Source organism: Podarcis erhardii (assembly GCF_964252035.2).
Source record: "Podarcis erhardii genome assembly, chromosome: 6".
In the NCBI taxonomy this organism is placed as follows: domain Eukaryota; kingdom Metazoa; phylum Chordata; class Lepidosauria; order Squamata; family Lacertidae; genus Podarcis; species Podarcis erhardii.
The window spans coordinates 14,372,860-14,390,962 of NC_138510.1; the positions used below are offsets into that span (position 1 = coordinate 14,372,860).

At 45.4% G+C, this 18,103-nt stretch overlaps 1 protein-coding gene and 1 long non-coding RNA gene across 2 annotated transcripts in view; both read left to right on the plus strand.

Annotated features, from left to right (window-relative positions):
- LOC309345244 overlaps positions 1 to 18,103 on the plus strand; it is a 166,826-nt gene that overhangs the window by 110,219 nt on the left and 38,504 nt on the right. The window lies entirely within an intron of this gene.
- The window catches only part of APCDD1L (APC down-regulated 1 like), a 47,629-nt gene continuing 34,785 nt past the window's right edge, over positions 5,260 to 18,103 (plus strand). Inside the window, exon 1 of the mRNA XM_081867827.1 lies at positions 5,260 to 5,666. Coding sequence (XP_081723953.1) covers positions 5,630 to 5,666 — 37 coding nt within the window. The 5' untranslated portion in view covers positions 5,260 to 5,629. The remainder of the gene's footprint in view (positions 5,667 to 18,103) is intronic.

Sequence of the window (18,103 nt, forward strand, 5' to 3'; positions counted from 1 at the left end):
CACAAGGAGAAGGGGACAACAGAGGATGAGATGGTTGGACTGTGTTCTTGAAGCTACAAACATGAGTCTGACCAAACTGCGGGAGACAGTGGAAGACAGAAGTGCCTGGTGTGCTCTGGTCCATGGGGTCACGAAGAGTCGGACATGACTAAACGACTAAACAACAACAAAATAATTTTCAGCATTCTTACCAAACTTCCTGTGGCAAGGAAGAGCGTTTGCCACATAGACAGCCCCCCTGAAATAAATATATCTACCTCACTAAGTTTCTGTGAGAGCAAAAGACCAAAAATACAGCTTTTTTCCCTCTCCACACAAATTTCCAAGAAGTGCAAAATTATTTTCCACCAAGTGATCCTCAGCATGTTTACCTAGAAGTAAATCCTGCCAAGTCCCACAGGACCTACTCTCTAGTACGTTAGCTTAGGGTTGTAACCTTAAGGTGCTGAATAATTTTTTAATAGCAAATCCAGGAAACCTAGTCAAGAGGCGGATAATTTTCAACAAAATGCTTCGTTTTATAGCATGTCCAAATCGATTTTTCACATACAGATGCCTGCCTATTTTTCTGCTTCAAAAGCCCCATTAAACTCAGCCTGTAGCTTAGACAGCCGAATGAGTATTAAACTATCAAAGTCATTATATTTTGGCATCCGCCCCTCTTCTCTCCAGCAGAAAACGTCGGGTATGAATTATGACACTAGCTGTTTTCCTTTATTTGAACAGTGGAAAATTGCTTCACATTCACCCTTTCGTCAACATTTTGTTTCTTGCTCATTGCCAATATGAGATATAAATGAGGAAATGCATTTATTCCTCTTTCCCTAGAGGTCTTTTCTATTTCTTTTTTTTTATGATTAAAAAGCAGCAACACAGGGACCCGTTTAGCGTCGTGCCTCTAGTTGGTGACAGTCAATCTATCAATCAGCTATCTTTTAAACGAGGCTGTCTTGGCAGAGAGGAAAGAAAGGGAGAAAGCAAGCTCTGAATTTCTGTTCAGTTCGATTTGTCCATCAAAAGTGGCGTCAGGTGGTAACAGAGGGTTTTGGAGGCGGCCAACACATCTCCCGTTCAAGCGTCAGCCTCGATTCAGCTCAGTGATAATATGTTGGCAGAAGAGGTCATGCGAGAGTTGCCTAGAATTGCCTACCCAACGCCAAGGTCAAAGCAGTCCAACTGGAAGTATGAAAACATATAATGCCCAAATGCCTCTGGAATGCATTAGCTTCCCCCAATACTGTTCATATTTCCAGCCAGCCACCATGGTGGGGCTTACCAATCTTCTCAGCATGTTTATTTGTTCGCCGTTGTTGCACAACAACGCCCAGTTTGAGATTTGTAAGAGGAGAAACAGAGCCTGGGCTGGATCCTGTCCCAGGTGCAGTGGGCCCAGCCGAGAACACTGTGCATATTTTGTTGGGAATATTGTGAATAAATTTAAGGAGATCTGCTGATGCTGAGTACTCTGTTCCTGCCAGAGTTACAGGTCTGCTGTGTTGCACACCAGGTCCCGACAGAATAGCCGTCACCATTTTTGGAGCTGTTTTGGACTTCAACCCCTTAAAAGGGCAGCCAAAGTGATCAAGGAGACAGAGCATGAGAAAAGGTTACAGCATTTGGGGCAAAGCTGGTCAGAGCTGATGTTAAGATTTTGCTTCTTTCGATGGAAAAAACACTGCCCAGTTATGCAAACGTATAATACATCTGTACCTTCTATGCTAGAACTCTAAGGGCTTTTTCATATAGGCACATAAATTGGTTTGTGCTTACTGCAGATATATGATTCAAACATAAAATCACAAAACGTTGGCTAGAAATGTGCGCGTGATTTCTCCTTTGTGGTCTATACCACACTGCAGACGTTAACCAGGAACGAAGCACAATGAAAGAGCCTAAGAAGTGAGTCCTGTCATAACTTTCCTCAAGATTCCTGGATCTAGCTAGTGACAGAATTTAACTAATGCTTGGAGTGTTAAAAATGTGCTAGACCTGTGGGTATTTAAACTGTGTATTAGACACTTCTAATCATCTGGAATCAGCACGTGTCAACAGCTAATTAAGCCAGGACTAGCCTCCTGCATTAGGTGATAGCCTGGGGGTAATGAGGCATTAAGACATCAAAGAATCAAAGGAACTGGTGGTGAGATGGTGAATGAGTAGACCCCCCTCCATCTACAGATAAAGAGAGCATACAGTAGAGAGGGTGGAAGCATTATAAGCCATGAAGGCTGGAAGCTTAGAGTAAGTTTGTTTAGTTGTGTCCGACTCTTCGTGACCCCATGGACCAGAGCACGCCAGGCATTCCTGTCTTCCACTGCCTCCCGCAGTTTGGTCAAACTCATGCTGGTAGCTTCGAGAACACTGTCCAACCATCTCGTCCTCTGTCGTCCCCTTCTCCTTGTGCCCTCCATCTTTCGCAACATCAGGGTCTTTTCCAGGGAGTCTTCTCTTCTCATGAGGTGGCCAAAGTACTGGAGCCTCAGCTTCAGGATCTGTCCTTCCAGTGAGCACTCAGGGCTGATTTCCTTAAGAATGAATAGGTTGGATCTTCTTGCAGTCCATGGGACTCTCAAGAGTCTCCTCCAGCACCATGATTCAAAAGCATCAAATTGTGATGACCATGATCCTAGATCACTGGAGGAGACCAATGTATGGTTTAAATGCTACATAACATACATAATGTGTGCTTGCTCATGGGCAAACACATAAATGTGCATAATGTTTGTTATGTACAAAAGGTTTTAGGTTTGTTCATTCCAGTGATGCATCACTTTTTAAAAAATACAGTACTTGTGGCCATAAATTTTGTGTTCTACCTTTGAAGATGCATGTTATTTTATAGAATTACACACACCCCAACTTAGTTGTTTCCCCCATGAAGTTTTTGTTGTGGGTTTGATTTCCTTCATTCCTCCCTCACCCACCCAAAACTAGTAATCTACATTAATTCATCTTCACTAGTGTGCATTTAAAGGGTTGGCTAGCGATAACTACCAATACTGCCTGACAAATAAGTATGCAGCGTATAGAAGCGGTCATCATGCTACTTGGCTAATAAACAGCATATTTGCCCAGATGTCCCCCAGTCTCCTATAGCTTCAGGAAGCTGTTGCTTTCAGAAAAAAATATTTTTAAGGGGGGTGGGGTGAAACTGGCAGATACCAGGCTCCACTTGCCCCAGTTCCCTGGAAACACAAACAAACCACAACATCCCCTCCAAAAGACTAATTAATATATTAAGAGAAACTCTTGTCTAAGGCTTATGTCCCTGGCAGAAAACGCCTCTTCTCGCTTATTGTCCTCAGGCCCCAGCTGGCTGCAGAAACCTCCTTCTGGGAGATACGAAACTATTGAATAGTGGGTCTCTCAAAGCAGCCTTGGTGGGAAAGGCATGCAATGGCAGGAAAGTGAAGCAGGAGGGGAGGCTGTTTTCTTGGCAGTTGAGAGATGGCTGGTTTCCAAGCCCAAAGGGCATGCCACTTGGCTAGGGTGATGCTCAGCTGAAAAGCCCTTCCCTTGGGCAAACTCACAGCAACGCTTGCCTCAACACTCACGAGGGCTGATTCACACGACCCTGGAGCCTGCTTGTTTTCAGCCCAGAGGGCACAAAAACAGTGCCAGCAGCTGTATCAGCGGCGGCGGCTCTCCTGCAAATCCTTGCAATATCTGCCCCGTTTTTAAAGCTCCGCTTGCACGGTCCCTTGGTTAGAAAGATGGTGGTATCAGGGAACACATAGATACAGATGCTGTCCCCCTCAGACCTTATCATCTTGTGCAGAATTCAACTCTTAGCACACAGAGTGTCTGTGGCACGCTGCCCAATGGATGCTGAAATCATACACATGCCAGGGACTTGCCCCATCAGGCAGAGGGAAGCAGCTGCTACAGGCAATATATTTTTGGGCACTTCTAAAGAGCTACAAAGAACACAAACAGTTCCTCATTATATTTTTACTTCGGGTACACACGGGACTGGTTGGTTTATTTGCCTTGGGCACCAAAATGCGTATTAGAGTGCTTTGCACTTGGCACTGGCAAGAGACCACGAGTTTGCTATCAGGGTTGCAAAGGGACGGGCGAAGCCTCTTCCTTATGTTCCAACAGCCACTGAGTGAGGTCACAGTTGATACCCCTCTTGCCTTATTCAGGTGAGGCAGGTGGGATTCAATCACATACCTGCAAATGCAGGTTGCACCATCAATAGTTGACTGGGAGGTTCTTGCTCAAGAAACCTGAATCTCCAAAAGATCAGACTTTTTACTGTAAGGAAAGTGACAGGGAAATGCACTGGAACACCATCTAACTGTCCTGCAAACAAATCGGGATGAACGCTCAATAAAGAAGTGATCTGGAAGTGAGCGCAGAGGCCTGATTTTGCTCTGTGCCCAAAGCTATGGCAGTGAGGAAACTGAATTTGAGTGGCAGCGCGCAAAATAGTAATAATGTTGGTGTTGTGGGTTAAACCACAGAGCCTAGGACTTGCTGATCAGAAGGTTGGCGGTTCAAATCCCCACAGTGGGGTGAGCTCCTGTTGCTCGGTCCCTGCTCCTGCCAACCTAGCAGTTCAAAAGCACGTCAAAGTGCAAGTAGATAAATAGGTACCACTCCGGGGGGAAGGTAAACGGTGTTTCTGTGCACTGCTCTGGTTCGCCAGAAGCGGCTTAGTCATGCTGGCCACATGACCCGGAAGCTGTACGCCGGCTCCCTCGGCCAGTAAAGCGAGATGAGCGCTGCAACCCCAGAGTCGGCCATGACTGTACCTAATGGTCAGGGGTCCCTTTACCATATTTATATGGATACCAACTGAGAGCAATCGTGCAAAAAAAGGGAATTTTTGTGAAAATAAGAAATATTTAGTGGGGAGGGGCGCCAAATTTTGTCCTTGCTCAGGGCCCCATATTACCAAGCTCACTTATCTTTGAGCTCTTTAAATGTAATTATCAAAAATAAAATAAAACAACCGGCCGCTGACAGTGCGCAAAGCCATCGTGGCCAGCAGCCCTGGCCTTCCACGAATTTCTCCTCTAATCCTCTTCGAAAGCGATTTTGGTCTGTGAATGGTGGCGTGGGGGCAGACCGCAAATAATTTCTGCTGGGGGTGGGGAAGTCGGCGGAGGGACTCGGCCAGGGCTGGGCGTGACCGAAATGTGCGTGGAGGGACGTGGGGACACCCCTCTCCGCCCGTCCCTCCCTCGCCCCCCCCAACCACCTCCCCAGTCTCCACCTCTTCTGGCCGGCGAACCTGGGATCTGCCGAACTGCCTTAAAACTATCGGCAGCCAGGCGCTGCGGCTCCGAAGAAGCGAACGCGCCGTGCGCTGCAAGGGGAGCAGCAGGAGGAGAGGAGAGCGCGGCGTGTTTCTCTCTCGATCTCTGAAGCAGCAGCCGCCGCCAAACCCAGCCCGTCGGGGCCCCCTTTGCCCGTGGGCTGCCTCTCCCCGCCTGCCCGGGACTTTCGCTTCTCAGCAGCACATGGATCCCCGGGGATTCCCCGGCACAGGCGGTGCGCGCTGAGCAAACAGCACCGGAGTTGCCTCCTCTCCGCGCGCGCTTTGGTTTTTTCCCTCCCCGGCTGTTTCCCGGGGACAGGTTGTTGCAAAGGCACCGCCGCGTGGGGCTTGGACCTGGCCATGCTCGGCTCCTGGTGGCTCGTGGGGCTCTTCGTAGGTAAGCAGTCGCGCAATGTTTTTATTTTTTAATGGGCGCGTGGGTTTGAGCTTGCATCTGCGCCTGGGGTTCCTGACTGCCGCTTTGGAGCGTGGAGACCCGCAGCTCCCTCGGCTATGCCCGGCTGATGGTCTCCAAGGAGCTGGGTTAGCCGCGGCACCGTTGCGCCCGTAGAGCGTCAAGGGGTAAAGCGGATTCCCACGTGTAAAAGCAAAGCGCGGCTGCAGTCGGGAACGTCTGAACGGCTGGGGATGGGGAGTTGCGCGGGCAAGAGGATTTAGTGCGCGCCGAACACCCTCGCAGAGGCGACAACGCTTAAAATGGAATCGCAATACCCTTTAATTGCTCTGTTGGCCTCGAAGTCAGAATAATTAGGATAATAATAGTAATAGTAATAGTAATAGTAATAGTAATAGTAATAATATTAAGGAGTGCGAACCTACACGTGCCTACCCAAACGCAAGCCCCGCAAGTAGGTAGCAGTCCCATACATAAGAGTAAGTTGCATTAAAACCGGCGGAATTTGCTGAATAGGCACCCGTAACAATTGCGCTGTAAGGGTTATTGAGTGTGAATGTCCTGTGATTAATAGGAAGCGGTGGCGACTCCAGATTAATGCGGAGTTCACGGTTGTGACGCTTTATGTGTGAGTTTGTGTATTTAAGTACAGTCGGAACTGGAAGAAGTCGAACCCTCCCATGCAGCAATATCGATTCTGATTGGTATTTACACCCTATACACAAATGTGCATGATTGTTCTCCGGAATAAGTTCCACCACTTACTCCAGTGTCCCGAACCGCTGACACCCATCAGTATGGATTGAAAAGTGATAGGTTGGGGGGGGGGGGTTGAAGTCTTTCTGAACAGGTCAGGGCAGTGAAATTGCATTAATGGGACAGGACAGAACAACCAAGATGAAAGCTTAATCCGCCCAGAACACGAGGGATTGATATTGTGTGCGCATTTTCCAGAGCGGATCTTTTTTTGGGGATTCCTAAAATTTACACTTCCCTGCTCAGTTCTGTCCCCCAGGTCCTGGTAGTGCGGCTCCCTGTCTTTCAGTGCTCGAGCCTGCTTTGAAAGGGTGCAATTTTGCACTCATGTGGGGAGCCAAAGTTGCAAGTTGCGGAGGCTTTTAATAAATCTGCCTCCTGTGTAGACTCAGCCACCTGGGCTTCCTTCTGTAATGAAAGGATGGGGGAAGTAATTAGGGGTTGTGTACAGGCATCCAAACCGCCCCCCCCTACATAAATGTACTGTGTGTGTAAAAAGACCTACCCCTTGTGCCAGATGCGCAGTTTACTTGTGGAACAGGCACTGCCACACACAAAGGAATCCCTTCTCTCCTTGTTTCCCATGTCCTGGGCATGGACAGCAGCTTCTCTTGCTAAGCCCCTGACTCAGTTTTAAGTCCAAATGGTTCCCCTGAGCTTGCCTGGCTCATCTGGGACAAATTCCAGAGAACTGCTTGCAGCTAACACGGCAAAAGGCTCCTGCAGCAGCTTAGAAGCCAAGCCAATATATTGCGGCCTGATTTTTATTTTATTTTATTTTTGGTAGAGAAGAGCCTCCTTTGCCAGATGTGTGTCTCTCAGCTCACTCAGTTGAGGACGGTGAATATGTGCACATGCTCTTTTGTCAATTTTGCTGTGGTTCCCCCCCCCCCCCGTCCCCACTCCCCTGGATGTCCCAAGCTGCCGATCCGTCAGCTTGCAGATATTTTGCTGCAGCGAGAAAGGGTTACACGCAGACATGTACATGTGTTTGGGATCTGCTTCTGTTTGCCATGGCAGGGAGCTTGCCTGGAGGAGCCAACGCCAGCCTCCGACAGCTAATAAAAGATCACAGCTAATAATGAGGAAGAGACATTGCTGGCTTCAGCCAAGCACCTGAAAGGTGGTGGTGCCAATCTCGATTGCAAAAGGAAGGCGGCTGGGAGGGAAGGGTTTTTCTTGGCTCTGCTAGCCTCCCCCTTGACACCCCCACTGTCCGATATTGGTCAAGCTTAACTAGCCAGGCAGTAATCTTCAGGAACTGGAAAACTTCCATCCCGTTTGATTTGGGGATTCGTTCCACCCTCTCCCTTCGCTTGAAATGCTTTCCACAGCTATTTGCAGCGTGGTAGCTTTTTTTTTACTATATTTTATTAATATTCATGTAGCACATATTAAATACAGAGGGAATGGCCGCGATCTGCAAACAGTGGGCCAGACCTGTAAGGCGTGCTTGTTCTCTTTTATGTATCTTAACAGGGAAATGTGCACCTATTGAGGAATGCAAGTTTTGTGACCATCTGAAAAGTCGCTTGCAGGTGACTTGCATAGTCTGGAAAATGGGGAAATGCATTTTCGAGCCCTTGCAAAATTCGTCCCCTTTCCCACCTTGAACAACAGCTGGCATTTGCCACATTTCCAGCAGTTATAGTTAATGTGTCCTATAGCGTAGGATGTTTTGGACTACAACTCCTATCAACCTCAGCCAGGACAACCAATGATTGGGAACAATGGGAATTGTAACCCAGAACATCTGGAGGGCACCAGGTTTGCAAACGTTTATATAGTGAGAGAAAAGATAGTTTGGCTGCGCCCCAGAGTATGGAACCCCTTTCCCCTTTAAGAAAGGTTGGCTGCTCCTTCCCTGTTTCCCATTGATTAATAAAGGCTGTTTTATTCCAGCAGGCTTTTGCTGCGTACAAGTAACGCACGGTTCATACACATTCAACTTGTGTACATTCAACTTTATGTGCTAGGCAAAAAAAAAAAAAGTTCTTTAATTAAAAGGGGGGCTGGGCATCCAGGGGGAAATAAACTTGGGGAATCCTACCTGCCATTGCACCCGGTATGTTTTGACTATACACCATTTTGGCTTTATCGCTGGAACGCAACCTCTCTGCAAGTTGAGAGTCACCTGTATGTGGCAGATAACATTTTTACGCTTGACTTTAAACTGCAGGTGCTGTCTCCTTGGTTGATAGTTTTATACTGTTGTTTTAATGAAATGGCAACGGTAAAGGTTGCAAGCTGCCCTTTTGCCCCAGGACAGCAGGATAGAGATGACATTTGTAGCTGAAGAGACGTGACAGGCGAAAAGCTGAAATTGTCCCAAATGGAAAGATCATAGAACGGGAAGAAGGATATGGAGGCATGAGAGCAATTTTTATTGCATCGCTGTGGCCTAGTTCTCACAAATGGAAGATGAGTCACTAAACCCGTATCTCAATTGGATCACTTAGAACAGGGTTCAGCAACCTTTATCAGCCGTAGGCCGGTCCACCGTCCCTCAGAGCATGTGGTGGGCTGGACTATATTTTTTTTTGGGGGGGGGGGAAATGAACGCATTCCTATGCCCCATAAATAACTCAGTGATGCATTTTAAATAAAAGCACACATTCTACTCATGTAAAAACACCAGGCAGGCCCCACAAATAACCCAGAGATGCATTTTAAATAAAAGGACTCATTCTACTCATGTAAAAACACGCTGATTCCCGTCCATGCACAGGCCGGATCGCGAAGGCGATCGGGCCGCATCTGGCCCATGGGCCTTAGGTTGCCTACCCCTGACTTAGAACTACATTCAGGGACTCCCATGACTCCCAGGATTATATTTTACCCCCACCCCAACCTTGCCACACATAGAAAACTGTCATGCCAGGTGGAAGGGTTTAGCTTAGCTAGGCTAGACCCTTCCTGCTAGCTTTCTCTCCATAGATTTTTTTTTTTAAGTATAGTGTTAAGTTGTGGGTGAACATATCAGACGACACAGTGATTCTTCAAACAGCTCTTATTTATTCACAGGCCAGAACAGAACTGATCTGAAGGGTTCAGTCAGCCTGCTTATATAGAGCTCCAGTACAACGCAACTGTAACAACGTTCTGTAACTATCCAATCACTGAACGTCACTTTCAATCCCTTATTTGCATATGTGGACCAGAGTGAAAACTATGTACAGTATCCCCCGGCTGGCCCAGGGTGAGAACTTCAGTACATAACACATAGCTTTCTGTGCTGTGTGACAGAGCGCATGGCACTTTGAGCAATCCAGATTCAGGTTCTTCGTCTTATTCTCCTGCTTGTGCAAACTAGACACGTGTTTAGGGTTCTATGAGGAGGCCATAGGAACACTGCCTTCTATTTGAGTGGTCAGCTCAGCTTAGTATGTTCAACACTGACTGACAGCAGCTTTCCAAAGTTCAGACCGGAGTCTCTCCCAGCCTTACTTGGGCAGGTGCATTTAAGGCAGATGCTCTGTCAATGAGCACGGTCACCTTACTTCTGAAAATAAGTCCTGGCATTTTCTGTCGTTTTGCATCATTCCTTTCTCTGATGGGCAGATCCACCACGGCTGCATACCGCCTCCTTCAGCCTAAAGCTTGCATTTTGGATTGCTAATTTTGAGCTCCTGGTCTTTCCAGTCTTGTTTCTTATGCACGATAACACAGCAAGTGTCTTATGGTGGGATGGGGGCTGCAGGAGTCTGCCTGTAGATGGGGCACGTGCCACTTTAAGCGCAGTCTGTGCCGTTGGGCTAACAGAGAGCAAAGTCTGGTTGTTGGCCAGCTGTAGCCAATAGCTAAATACGATATGATACGATACGATACGATATCTTTATTGTCATTGTTCCTTGCGGAACAATGAAATTGAAAAACTACATAAAAACTACATAAAACTACCACAAAACTACATAAAACTACATAAAAACTACATAAAACTACATAAAACATTCAAAAACCCCCAAAACACTCTAAAACCCCATTTTAAAATACACTATACTACAGAGACCCCTTATGCTGCGTTTAGAACCAGAATTGCATTAGTGTAGAAACTGTTTTTCAGGCGGCGAGTCCTGGCCTTTATAACCCTATACCTTCTTCCAGAAGGCAGAAGCTGAACAAGATCATTTCCGGGGTGTGTACTATCATGTGCTATCTCTGCCGCTTTCTTATGGCACCTGGCAGCATAGATTTGATCTAAGGTGGGAAGAGTGCCCCCACTGCTAAATGCTGCTGCTAAGCCTGCCCTGGTAGAATGCTACAAGATAAGAATTGCCTTTGTTCTGAAAAAGGGGCCATCATTTAGGAAATTGTGCTATTGTTATCCAGATCCTTTAAAAATAATAATAGCACTCTTTGAAAAGCTGTGAGTATTCTAAAATCGAGTACCTAAGTTTTGCTTGAAGTGTAGATCTTCATAGCTGCCCTGCAAAATTTGAGAGGCTGGGAGGACTGAAACCCTCCCATGCTGATGTTGCTCCAGAACACATATAGTGCAGAAACAGTCTGAGTTAATGGGGATTACTGGAAGGCAGGTATGAGATGAAGAGTTCTGTATAGTCTGAAAGCTTGCATACTCCGTCTTGACTATAAGTTCTTGTGATAAACTATTGCCATATATACAACTGTTCAAGCTGTACGACAGTGGAACGGACTCCTTCGGGGGGGTTGTGGACTCTCTTTCCTTGGCGGTTTGTAAGCAGAGGTTGGATGGCCATCTGTCATGGATGCTTTAGTTTATATTCCTGCATTGCAGAGGGTTGGGCTAGATGACCCTTGGGGTCTCTTCCAACACTACAATTCTGTGTTTCTATGTGTCAGGGAACTGCCATCAGAGCTGGAGGCGGAGGGAAGGCTCCAGAGGGATGCCGGAGAGGGTCCCAGTAGGGAGAGAGGCAGCCCATCTGCTGGGGAAGGAAATCAGCGTAGCACCAGTGGAGAAGGGGGGCAGAGAGGGGATTTGGAGAGGAGGCTCCAAGACTCTTCGCCAGAAACCAGCGGGGAGAGCACGGGTACTCCGCTGCCCACTCCTTCCCTGCGCAGAAGACTTCCACGCAGGGAGATTAGGAGGAGACTTGGCGTCAAATAACTTGTTTGCTGGAAGAGATTCAAAAAACGACCACTGACGGATTCTGCCAGCGACTGAGACAGCCACAAAGTGAAGGGCTGTTCAGACAGAAAGGGTTCAACCAGACAACCAAGTCAAGAGTGGCGGCAACTTACGCATAAGCAACCCCTAGAACCATTACACTATGTATTAACAAATCTCAGGAAACAAGACAGAAATAGCCTTAAGGTAAGAGAGGAAATTGATTGAAAATGTAAAATTGCCCTACTAAGTTAGCAACGAAGGGATGCAGGTGGCGCTGTGGTCTAAGCCACTGAGGCTCTTGGGCTTGCCGATCGGAAGGTCGGTGGTTCGAATCCCTGCGACAGGGTGAGTTCCCATTGCTCGGTCCCAGCTCCTGCCAGCCTAGCAGTTCGAAAGCACGCCAAAAAAAGTGCAAGTAGATAAATAGGTACCGCTCTGGCGGGAAGGTAAATGGCATTTCTGTGCGCTGCTCTCGTTTGGGTGTTCCATTGCACCAGAAGCGGCTTAGTCATGCTGGCTACATGACCCAGAAAAATGTCTGCGGACAAACGCCGGCTCCCTCGGCCTGTAAAGCGAGATGAGCGCCACAACCCCAGAGTCGTCTGCGACTGAATTTAACTGTCAGGTGTCCTTTACCTTTTTTAAGTTAGCAACTGCTCTGGTTAAAAGGGAATTAAAACCTTGGGAGGGGCGGAGGATGGGGAGAGAGATTATTACTTGCAAAGCAATTCTATATGTCTACTCAGAAAGACACTCCATTGAGTTCAGTGGAACTTCCTCCTAGGTAAATGTGCATAGGAATTGAACGCTATGCAGAGATCTAAGGCAACTAAGGGGTCCAATGCATGTTGCCCTCTGGCATATGGGGGTAAGAGCAAAACTCAGGCCCATGCCCCCCAATATAGAATATATCAATAATTTCAGCGTGTGCAGACACGTGAAAGGACACCTGAGACATCTGCCATAAAAAGTCGTAGTAGTTCAGTAAGGCATATGAGAGTGTGTGTGCACATGGAACATCCTGGATCACATATTTGGGGGATATGTATGAATCTGAAGCCTGATGTTCTACTTCTCTTTGTTAATCAGCACACTTAGGCCTCATCATCACCCACAAGTTAGAGGGATGCCATTATCTGTTTAATTTGTTTACCACTTAATATTTCTAAAGAAATCTCTGTTGACATCTCTCTCTCTCTCTCTCTCTCTCTCTCTCTCTCTCTCTCTCTCTCTCTTGATTGTTATAAGTTAGTGGGTGCCAGACATGCTAAAATCCTGGATCCAGTAGGTGTTAGAATTTAATCAATGCTTGAAGTGTTAAAACTGGATGCCAGACTCGTGTATATTAAGTAAGGCCTGTGCGTATTAAGATGTGTGCTAGACAATGCTAATCCCCTGGAGTCAGCAAGCGTTAAAAGTTCCTTAAGCAAGGCTCACTTTCTTGTGAGGTGATAGCTCGCAAGTTGAGCCATGAAGAAAACAAAAGGTTCAAGGGACTCTGTCTGAGCCGGCAAATGGATGGGGCCCCTCCCTTCATCCAAAGAGAAAGCCAGAGTTTAGAAGAGAGAGATTGAAGTTAGAGTTGCTGTGATGTGAACTAAAGGAAAAGCAAAACAGGAGGCAGAGCATGATAACTGACAGCTGTGCCTGTGGAAGAAGCAAGACCCTCTTGGAGCGTTAATGCTATGAAGCCCTCCATTTTAGGCTCAGGTTATATATGTGTGTAAATAAACCATATATCATAAAGACACCACTGTGCCTCATTGCCGAAAGGAAGCTCAGACGCTGGGTAAATGCTCTTGGAACCCCCTGAAATCTTGCACCACTAGGAGATTGGGATGTGCAACAATATATTTAAATACAAAACAAATTCAAAACAATAAATTTAAGTAACACAATTAAGTAATAAGTGGCCTTGGGAAGAGACATTCAGTTGGTACTGCAGGGGTTAAGTAGCCTCTCCCTTTTGCCCCTGTCATTTCCAGGTCTGGACCTTCCTTTCTGGGCTTGATGCCACAACAGGACTGAGCTCATTTAAGAGATGCTGTGATTGCGTCAGTTGACATTCTTAGTTTGATGACACATGTGGATTTTTACATCAATAAAAACCAATTTCACTCTTTAAGGAGTTGTTGTTGTTTTTTAATGCAATTAGTGTAACCAGTTTGGAACAGGTTTGGGGGCAACCCAGAAAGAATGATAAAACTTGTGGAATGTGTATGCTTCAGGTTTCCAGCTTCTCAATGGGTTTTATAAAGGTTGCAGAAGGTTATACAGTGGTACCTCGGGTTAAGTACTTAATTCGTTCCGGAGGTCCGTTCTTAACCTGAAACTGTTCTTAACCTGAAGCACCACTTTAGCTAATGGGGCCTCCTGCTGCTGCCACGCCGCCGGAGCACGATTTCTGTTCTTATCCTGAAGCAAAGTTCTTAACACGAGGTAATATTTCTGGGTTAGCAGAGTCTGTAACCTGAAGTGTATGTAACCTGAAGTGTATGTAACCCAAGGTACCACTGTATACCCAAAGAGAAATGTGTGTGGACCCACAAGATCAAAGACTGAACTGCACTCAGCCAAATGCATGGCTTGCACAGTATTGCTGGGGGCTGAACCTCATCCCTTCGCACCTCATTTTGAGCTTTAGATTCCTATCGGATTTTATTTTTTTATTTTTTTATTTTTTTTTTTATAATAATTTTTATTGATTTTACAACATAAACAAAAAACAAACAAACATAATGCGACTTCCCCAAACCTCCCCTTCACTGCATCCAAATTTCAAAATTTTTAGCAATTCTTCATCCCATTTTTATATTTAATTCTCTTTAAAAAGAGTTTCTGCTTTATAAATTTCAATTTATAGCTGTAATTCTTTGTGTCCAATCCCCTGACATCTTAACATTCCGAAATTTTACAACAATTTTTAAGATAGATTTTAAATTTTTTCCAGTCCTCCTCCACTGTCTCTTTCCTCTGGTCACGGATTCTGCCGGTCATCTCTGCCAGTCCCATAAATTCAGTCACCTTGGTCTGCCATTCTTCCAGAGTAGGTAATTCTTTAGTCTTCCAATACTTCGCCAAAAGGATTCTTGCTGCTGTTGTTGCGTACATAAAAAAGGTCCTATCTTTCTTTGGTACCAATTGGCCGACCATGCCCAGGAGAAAAGCCTCCGGTTTCTTTACAAATGTCCACTTAAGGATTTTCTTAATTTCATTATAGATCATTTCCCAGTAGGCCTTAATCTTTGGGCAGGTCCACCAAAGGTGATAAAAGGTTCCTTCACATTCATTACACTTCCAGCAATTGTTATTGGGCAAATGATATATCTTTGCAAGCTTGACTGGGGTCATGTACCACCTATAGATCATTTTCATTATGTTCTCTTTCAGGGCACTACATGCCGTAAATTTAATACCTGTGGTCCATAACTGCTCCCAGTCAGCAAACATAATATCATGACCAATATCTTGTGCCCACTTAATCATGGCTGATTTAACCGTTTCATCTTGTGTGTTCCATTTTAGCAGCAGATTATACATTCTAGACAAATTCTTAGTATTGGGTTCTAGCAATTCTGTTTCTAACTTTGACCTCTCCTTCTGAAATCCTAGTTTTCTGTCCTGCTTAAAAGTTTCATTAATCTGGTAGTAATGTAACCAATCTCGGACTTTAGGTTTCAATTTCTCAAAACTCTGTAGTTTCAACTTTTCACCATCATATTCTATAATTTCACAATATTTTGGCCAGTCTGTATCCATGTTCAATCTTTTTACCGCCTTAGCTTCCATTGGTGACAGCCACCTGGGGGTTTTACTTTCAAACAAATCTTTATATCGATTCCATACATTATACAATGCTTTCCTAATAATATGATTTTTAAAATTTCTATGTACCTTTACCTTGTCATACCATAAATATGCATGCCAACCAAAACTATTATCATAACCTTCCAAGTCCAGAATGTCTGTATTCTCAAGAAGTAGCCATGGTTTCAGCCAGCAAAAAGCTGCTGCTTCATAATAAAGTTTTAAGTCCGGCAGGGCAAAGCCCCCTCTATCCTTTGCATCAGTCAAAATCTTAAATTTAATTCTGGGTTTTTTGCCCTGCCAGACAAATTTAGATATATCTTTCTGCCACTTCTTGAAACAGTCCATCTTATCTAAAATTTGCAATGTCTGGAACAAAAACAACAATCTCGGCAATACATTCATCTTAATTACAGCAATTCGGCCTAACAAGGAAAGTCTCAATCTTGACCATATATCGAAATCTTTCTTCACTTCAGCCCAGGGATTTTAAGGCAAACATTTTTTTGTGTGTGAGTAGCAGCTCACTGCCCTTCTTCTCTGCCTGCACATATGCTATCCCCAGAAAAAAACAAAACCTTGGTTCCCAGGACCTCCATCTTCCTGCTAAGCCTGCTTGGAGGGTCTTTGATTTGTGCGGCTTGGAACTTAACATTTTCCATCTTGGCTGAAGGCTCTTACAGTCTTCTCTGAGTCTGGCGAAGGAGTTGTTGGGACACCATGACCTGTTTTCAGTTATTTTACAGACTCAACTCCACACACACCCCGGCCACCCCAGCTTTATTTTTTTTTTTAAAATAATATTTATTAAAGTTTTCCAATTAATTACAAATTAATAAAACATCCAAATTAATAAAACATCCAATTTCAAATCTTTTTCCAATTACATCCTTTCAGGACTTCCCCTTCCCTCCCCCCCTTGTATTCCAAATCTCTCAAATAATCTCAACAAGTTCTTCTCCTCAATTCAAACTTGTTATCCTTAACCCCAAAATTTTTTTTTTAAAAAAAAAACATTATTTTCCATTCCCCTAAAATCGGCTTATTCCCACCACGAGTTCCCCACTTTAGAATACCATGTAAATGTATATAGCCTAAATAAAACATAGTTTACGCCTTTAAGGATTCCACATTTCCCACCCCCCCTTTTCCCGGTTGCGTTCCCAATGTTCCTCAATGTCCGATATTTCCACGTCTCTCTAAATCATAGTCCTTTGCCAGTCCTCTTTAGTTTCGAATGTCCAATCATGGAAGGATTCTGTCTCAAAGAGAGGCCCATTTTTTCCATCCAGATTTTTATATCCAGGAGTGAAAAACTCCAAATTATAATCCTTAAGCTTGTCAAATCTGGATGTCCCAAATGTCCCCACTTTTGACTTGGTCCAATTCTTGTTATTTTGTTGTTCTTATTGATCACACTCCTCTTTCTATTTCTTTCTGTCCCTGTTTTCCTGCACAAATGTCCTAATTCCAAAAGTTAGTTCCTTTACAGAGGCTTGTTATTCAGAAACAAAACATTACGTCAAGTTCCTTTCATTCCACAACAGATGATTCCATTGTCTTCTTCAGTGTAGTGGCCTCTGTAGTCATAATAATGTTCCATTTCTGCAGTTTCCCAGGAGATAAACAGTTCAGTTCCAATTTCCAGCTAAAACTTGTAATATCCCTCGGCTCCTCTAGGTGGATTGCAAAAACTGAGTTCTCTTCCAAATCGCATCCATTAGCCCTAGTAACTTTGTAATCCTTATTTAAAACAATTTGTATCCAATTTATAACAAATATAACCAGCAAAGCCCTTGTAACATAGTCTCTATCTTATTTTCCGCTTTGACAGCTCTTTGACAGCTGTCAAAACTTGCCTTTCTCCTCTCCAAACTCCGTCATCGATCGCTCCCGGGGTTCCAGGGGGGGTTGTTTTTAAGTCCGAATTCTACTTTCCTCCTCCAGCTCAATCTCATATTCTTCACTCGTGAGGTTAAAAACTTGCCAAAATGATGTTACTCCGATCTTAGTTATCAGATCCTTTGCTTTGACCCTTCTACAATGGAGGGGGTGGCTGACTTCCTTTTTTGCGCCTCCCCTGCTCGCTCCGAAATTTTTAAAATTTTTGTCCCTCTTTTTAGTCCAAGTTCCAATTACTTACAGGTTGTTCTTTTAGGTCCGAATTTTCAAAGGAAGAAGCCAGCGCTCTCCGCCGAATGGCATGCGGCTTCGCACGGCAGGGATAGCAGAGGACTCAAAACACCACGCTTCTCCCCGGCACCCGATCCGTAGCCTTTAAAAAGGCTCCTTCACGAGTCGGGAGGGCGCTAACGGTGTCAGCCGAGTCTCCATGTCCACGGCCCCCGTGGCCGTGGTTTTTAAGGGTCCCCGCATCGCCGGTGCGGTAGGACCCAGCCCCTGCCGTGCAGGCTCCCTCCGGAGCTCGGAGGGAGTCCGCCATTCGGCGATGGCGCCGACCCGGAAGTCCGGCCACCCCAGCTTTACAGATCGTTCTCTGTGACAGAGTAAGTAGATGGCAGGTCTTCAAACCAGGTTTTAGGACGACGACGAATGGGTTGTGGAAAGCTCTTTGGTCCATTGGAAGGAGAGGTGTAGTGGTCCAGGTTGCGCAAGGTCGAAGACCCATTACAATTTCCATGACAGGGTTTCTGTCTCCAGTGTCCCGGAGCCAGCCACTCAGCATGAAAAGGGGTTTCTTTAGTCACTGAGAAATAGTCTCAAACTTTGTGCTTATTGGAGCTAATGAAAGGGAAAAGGAGGG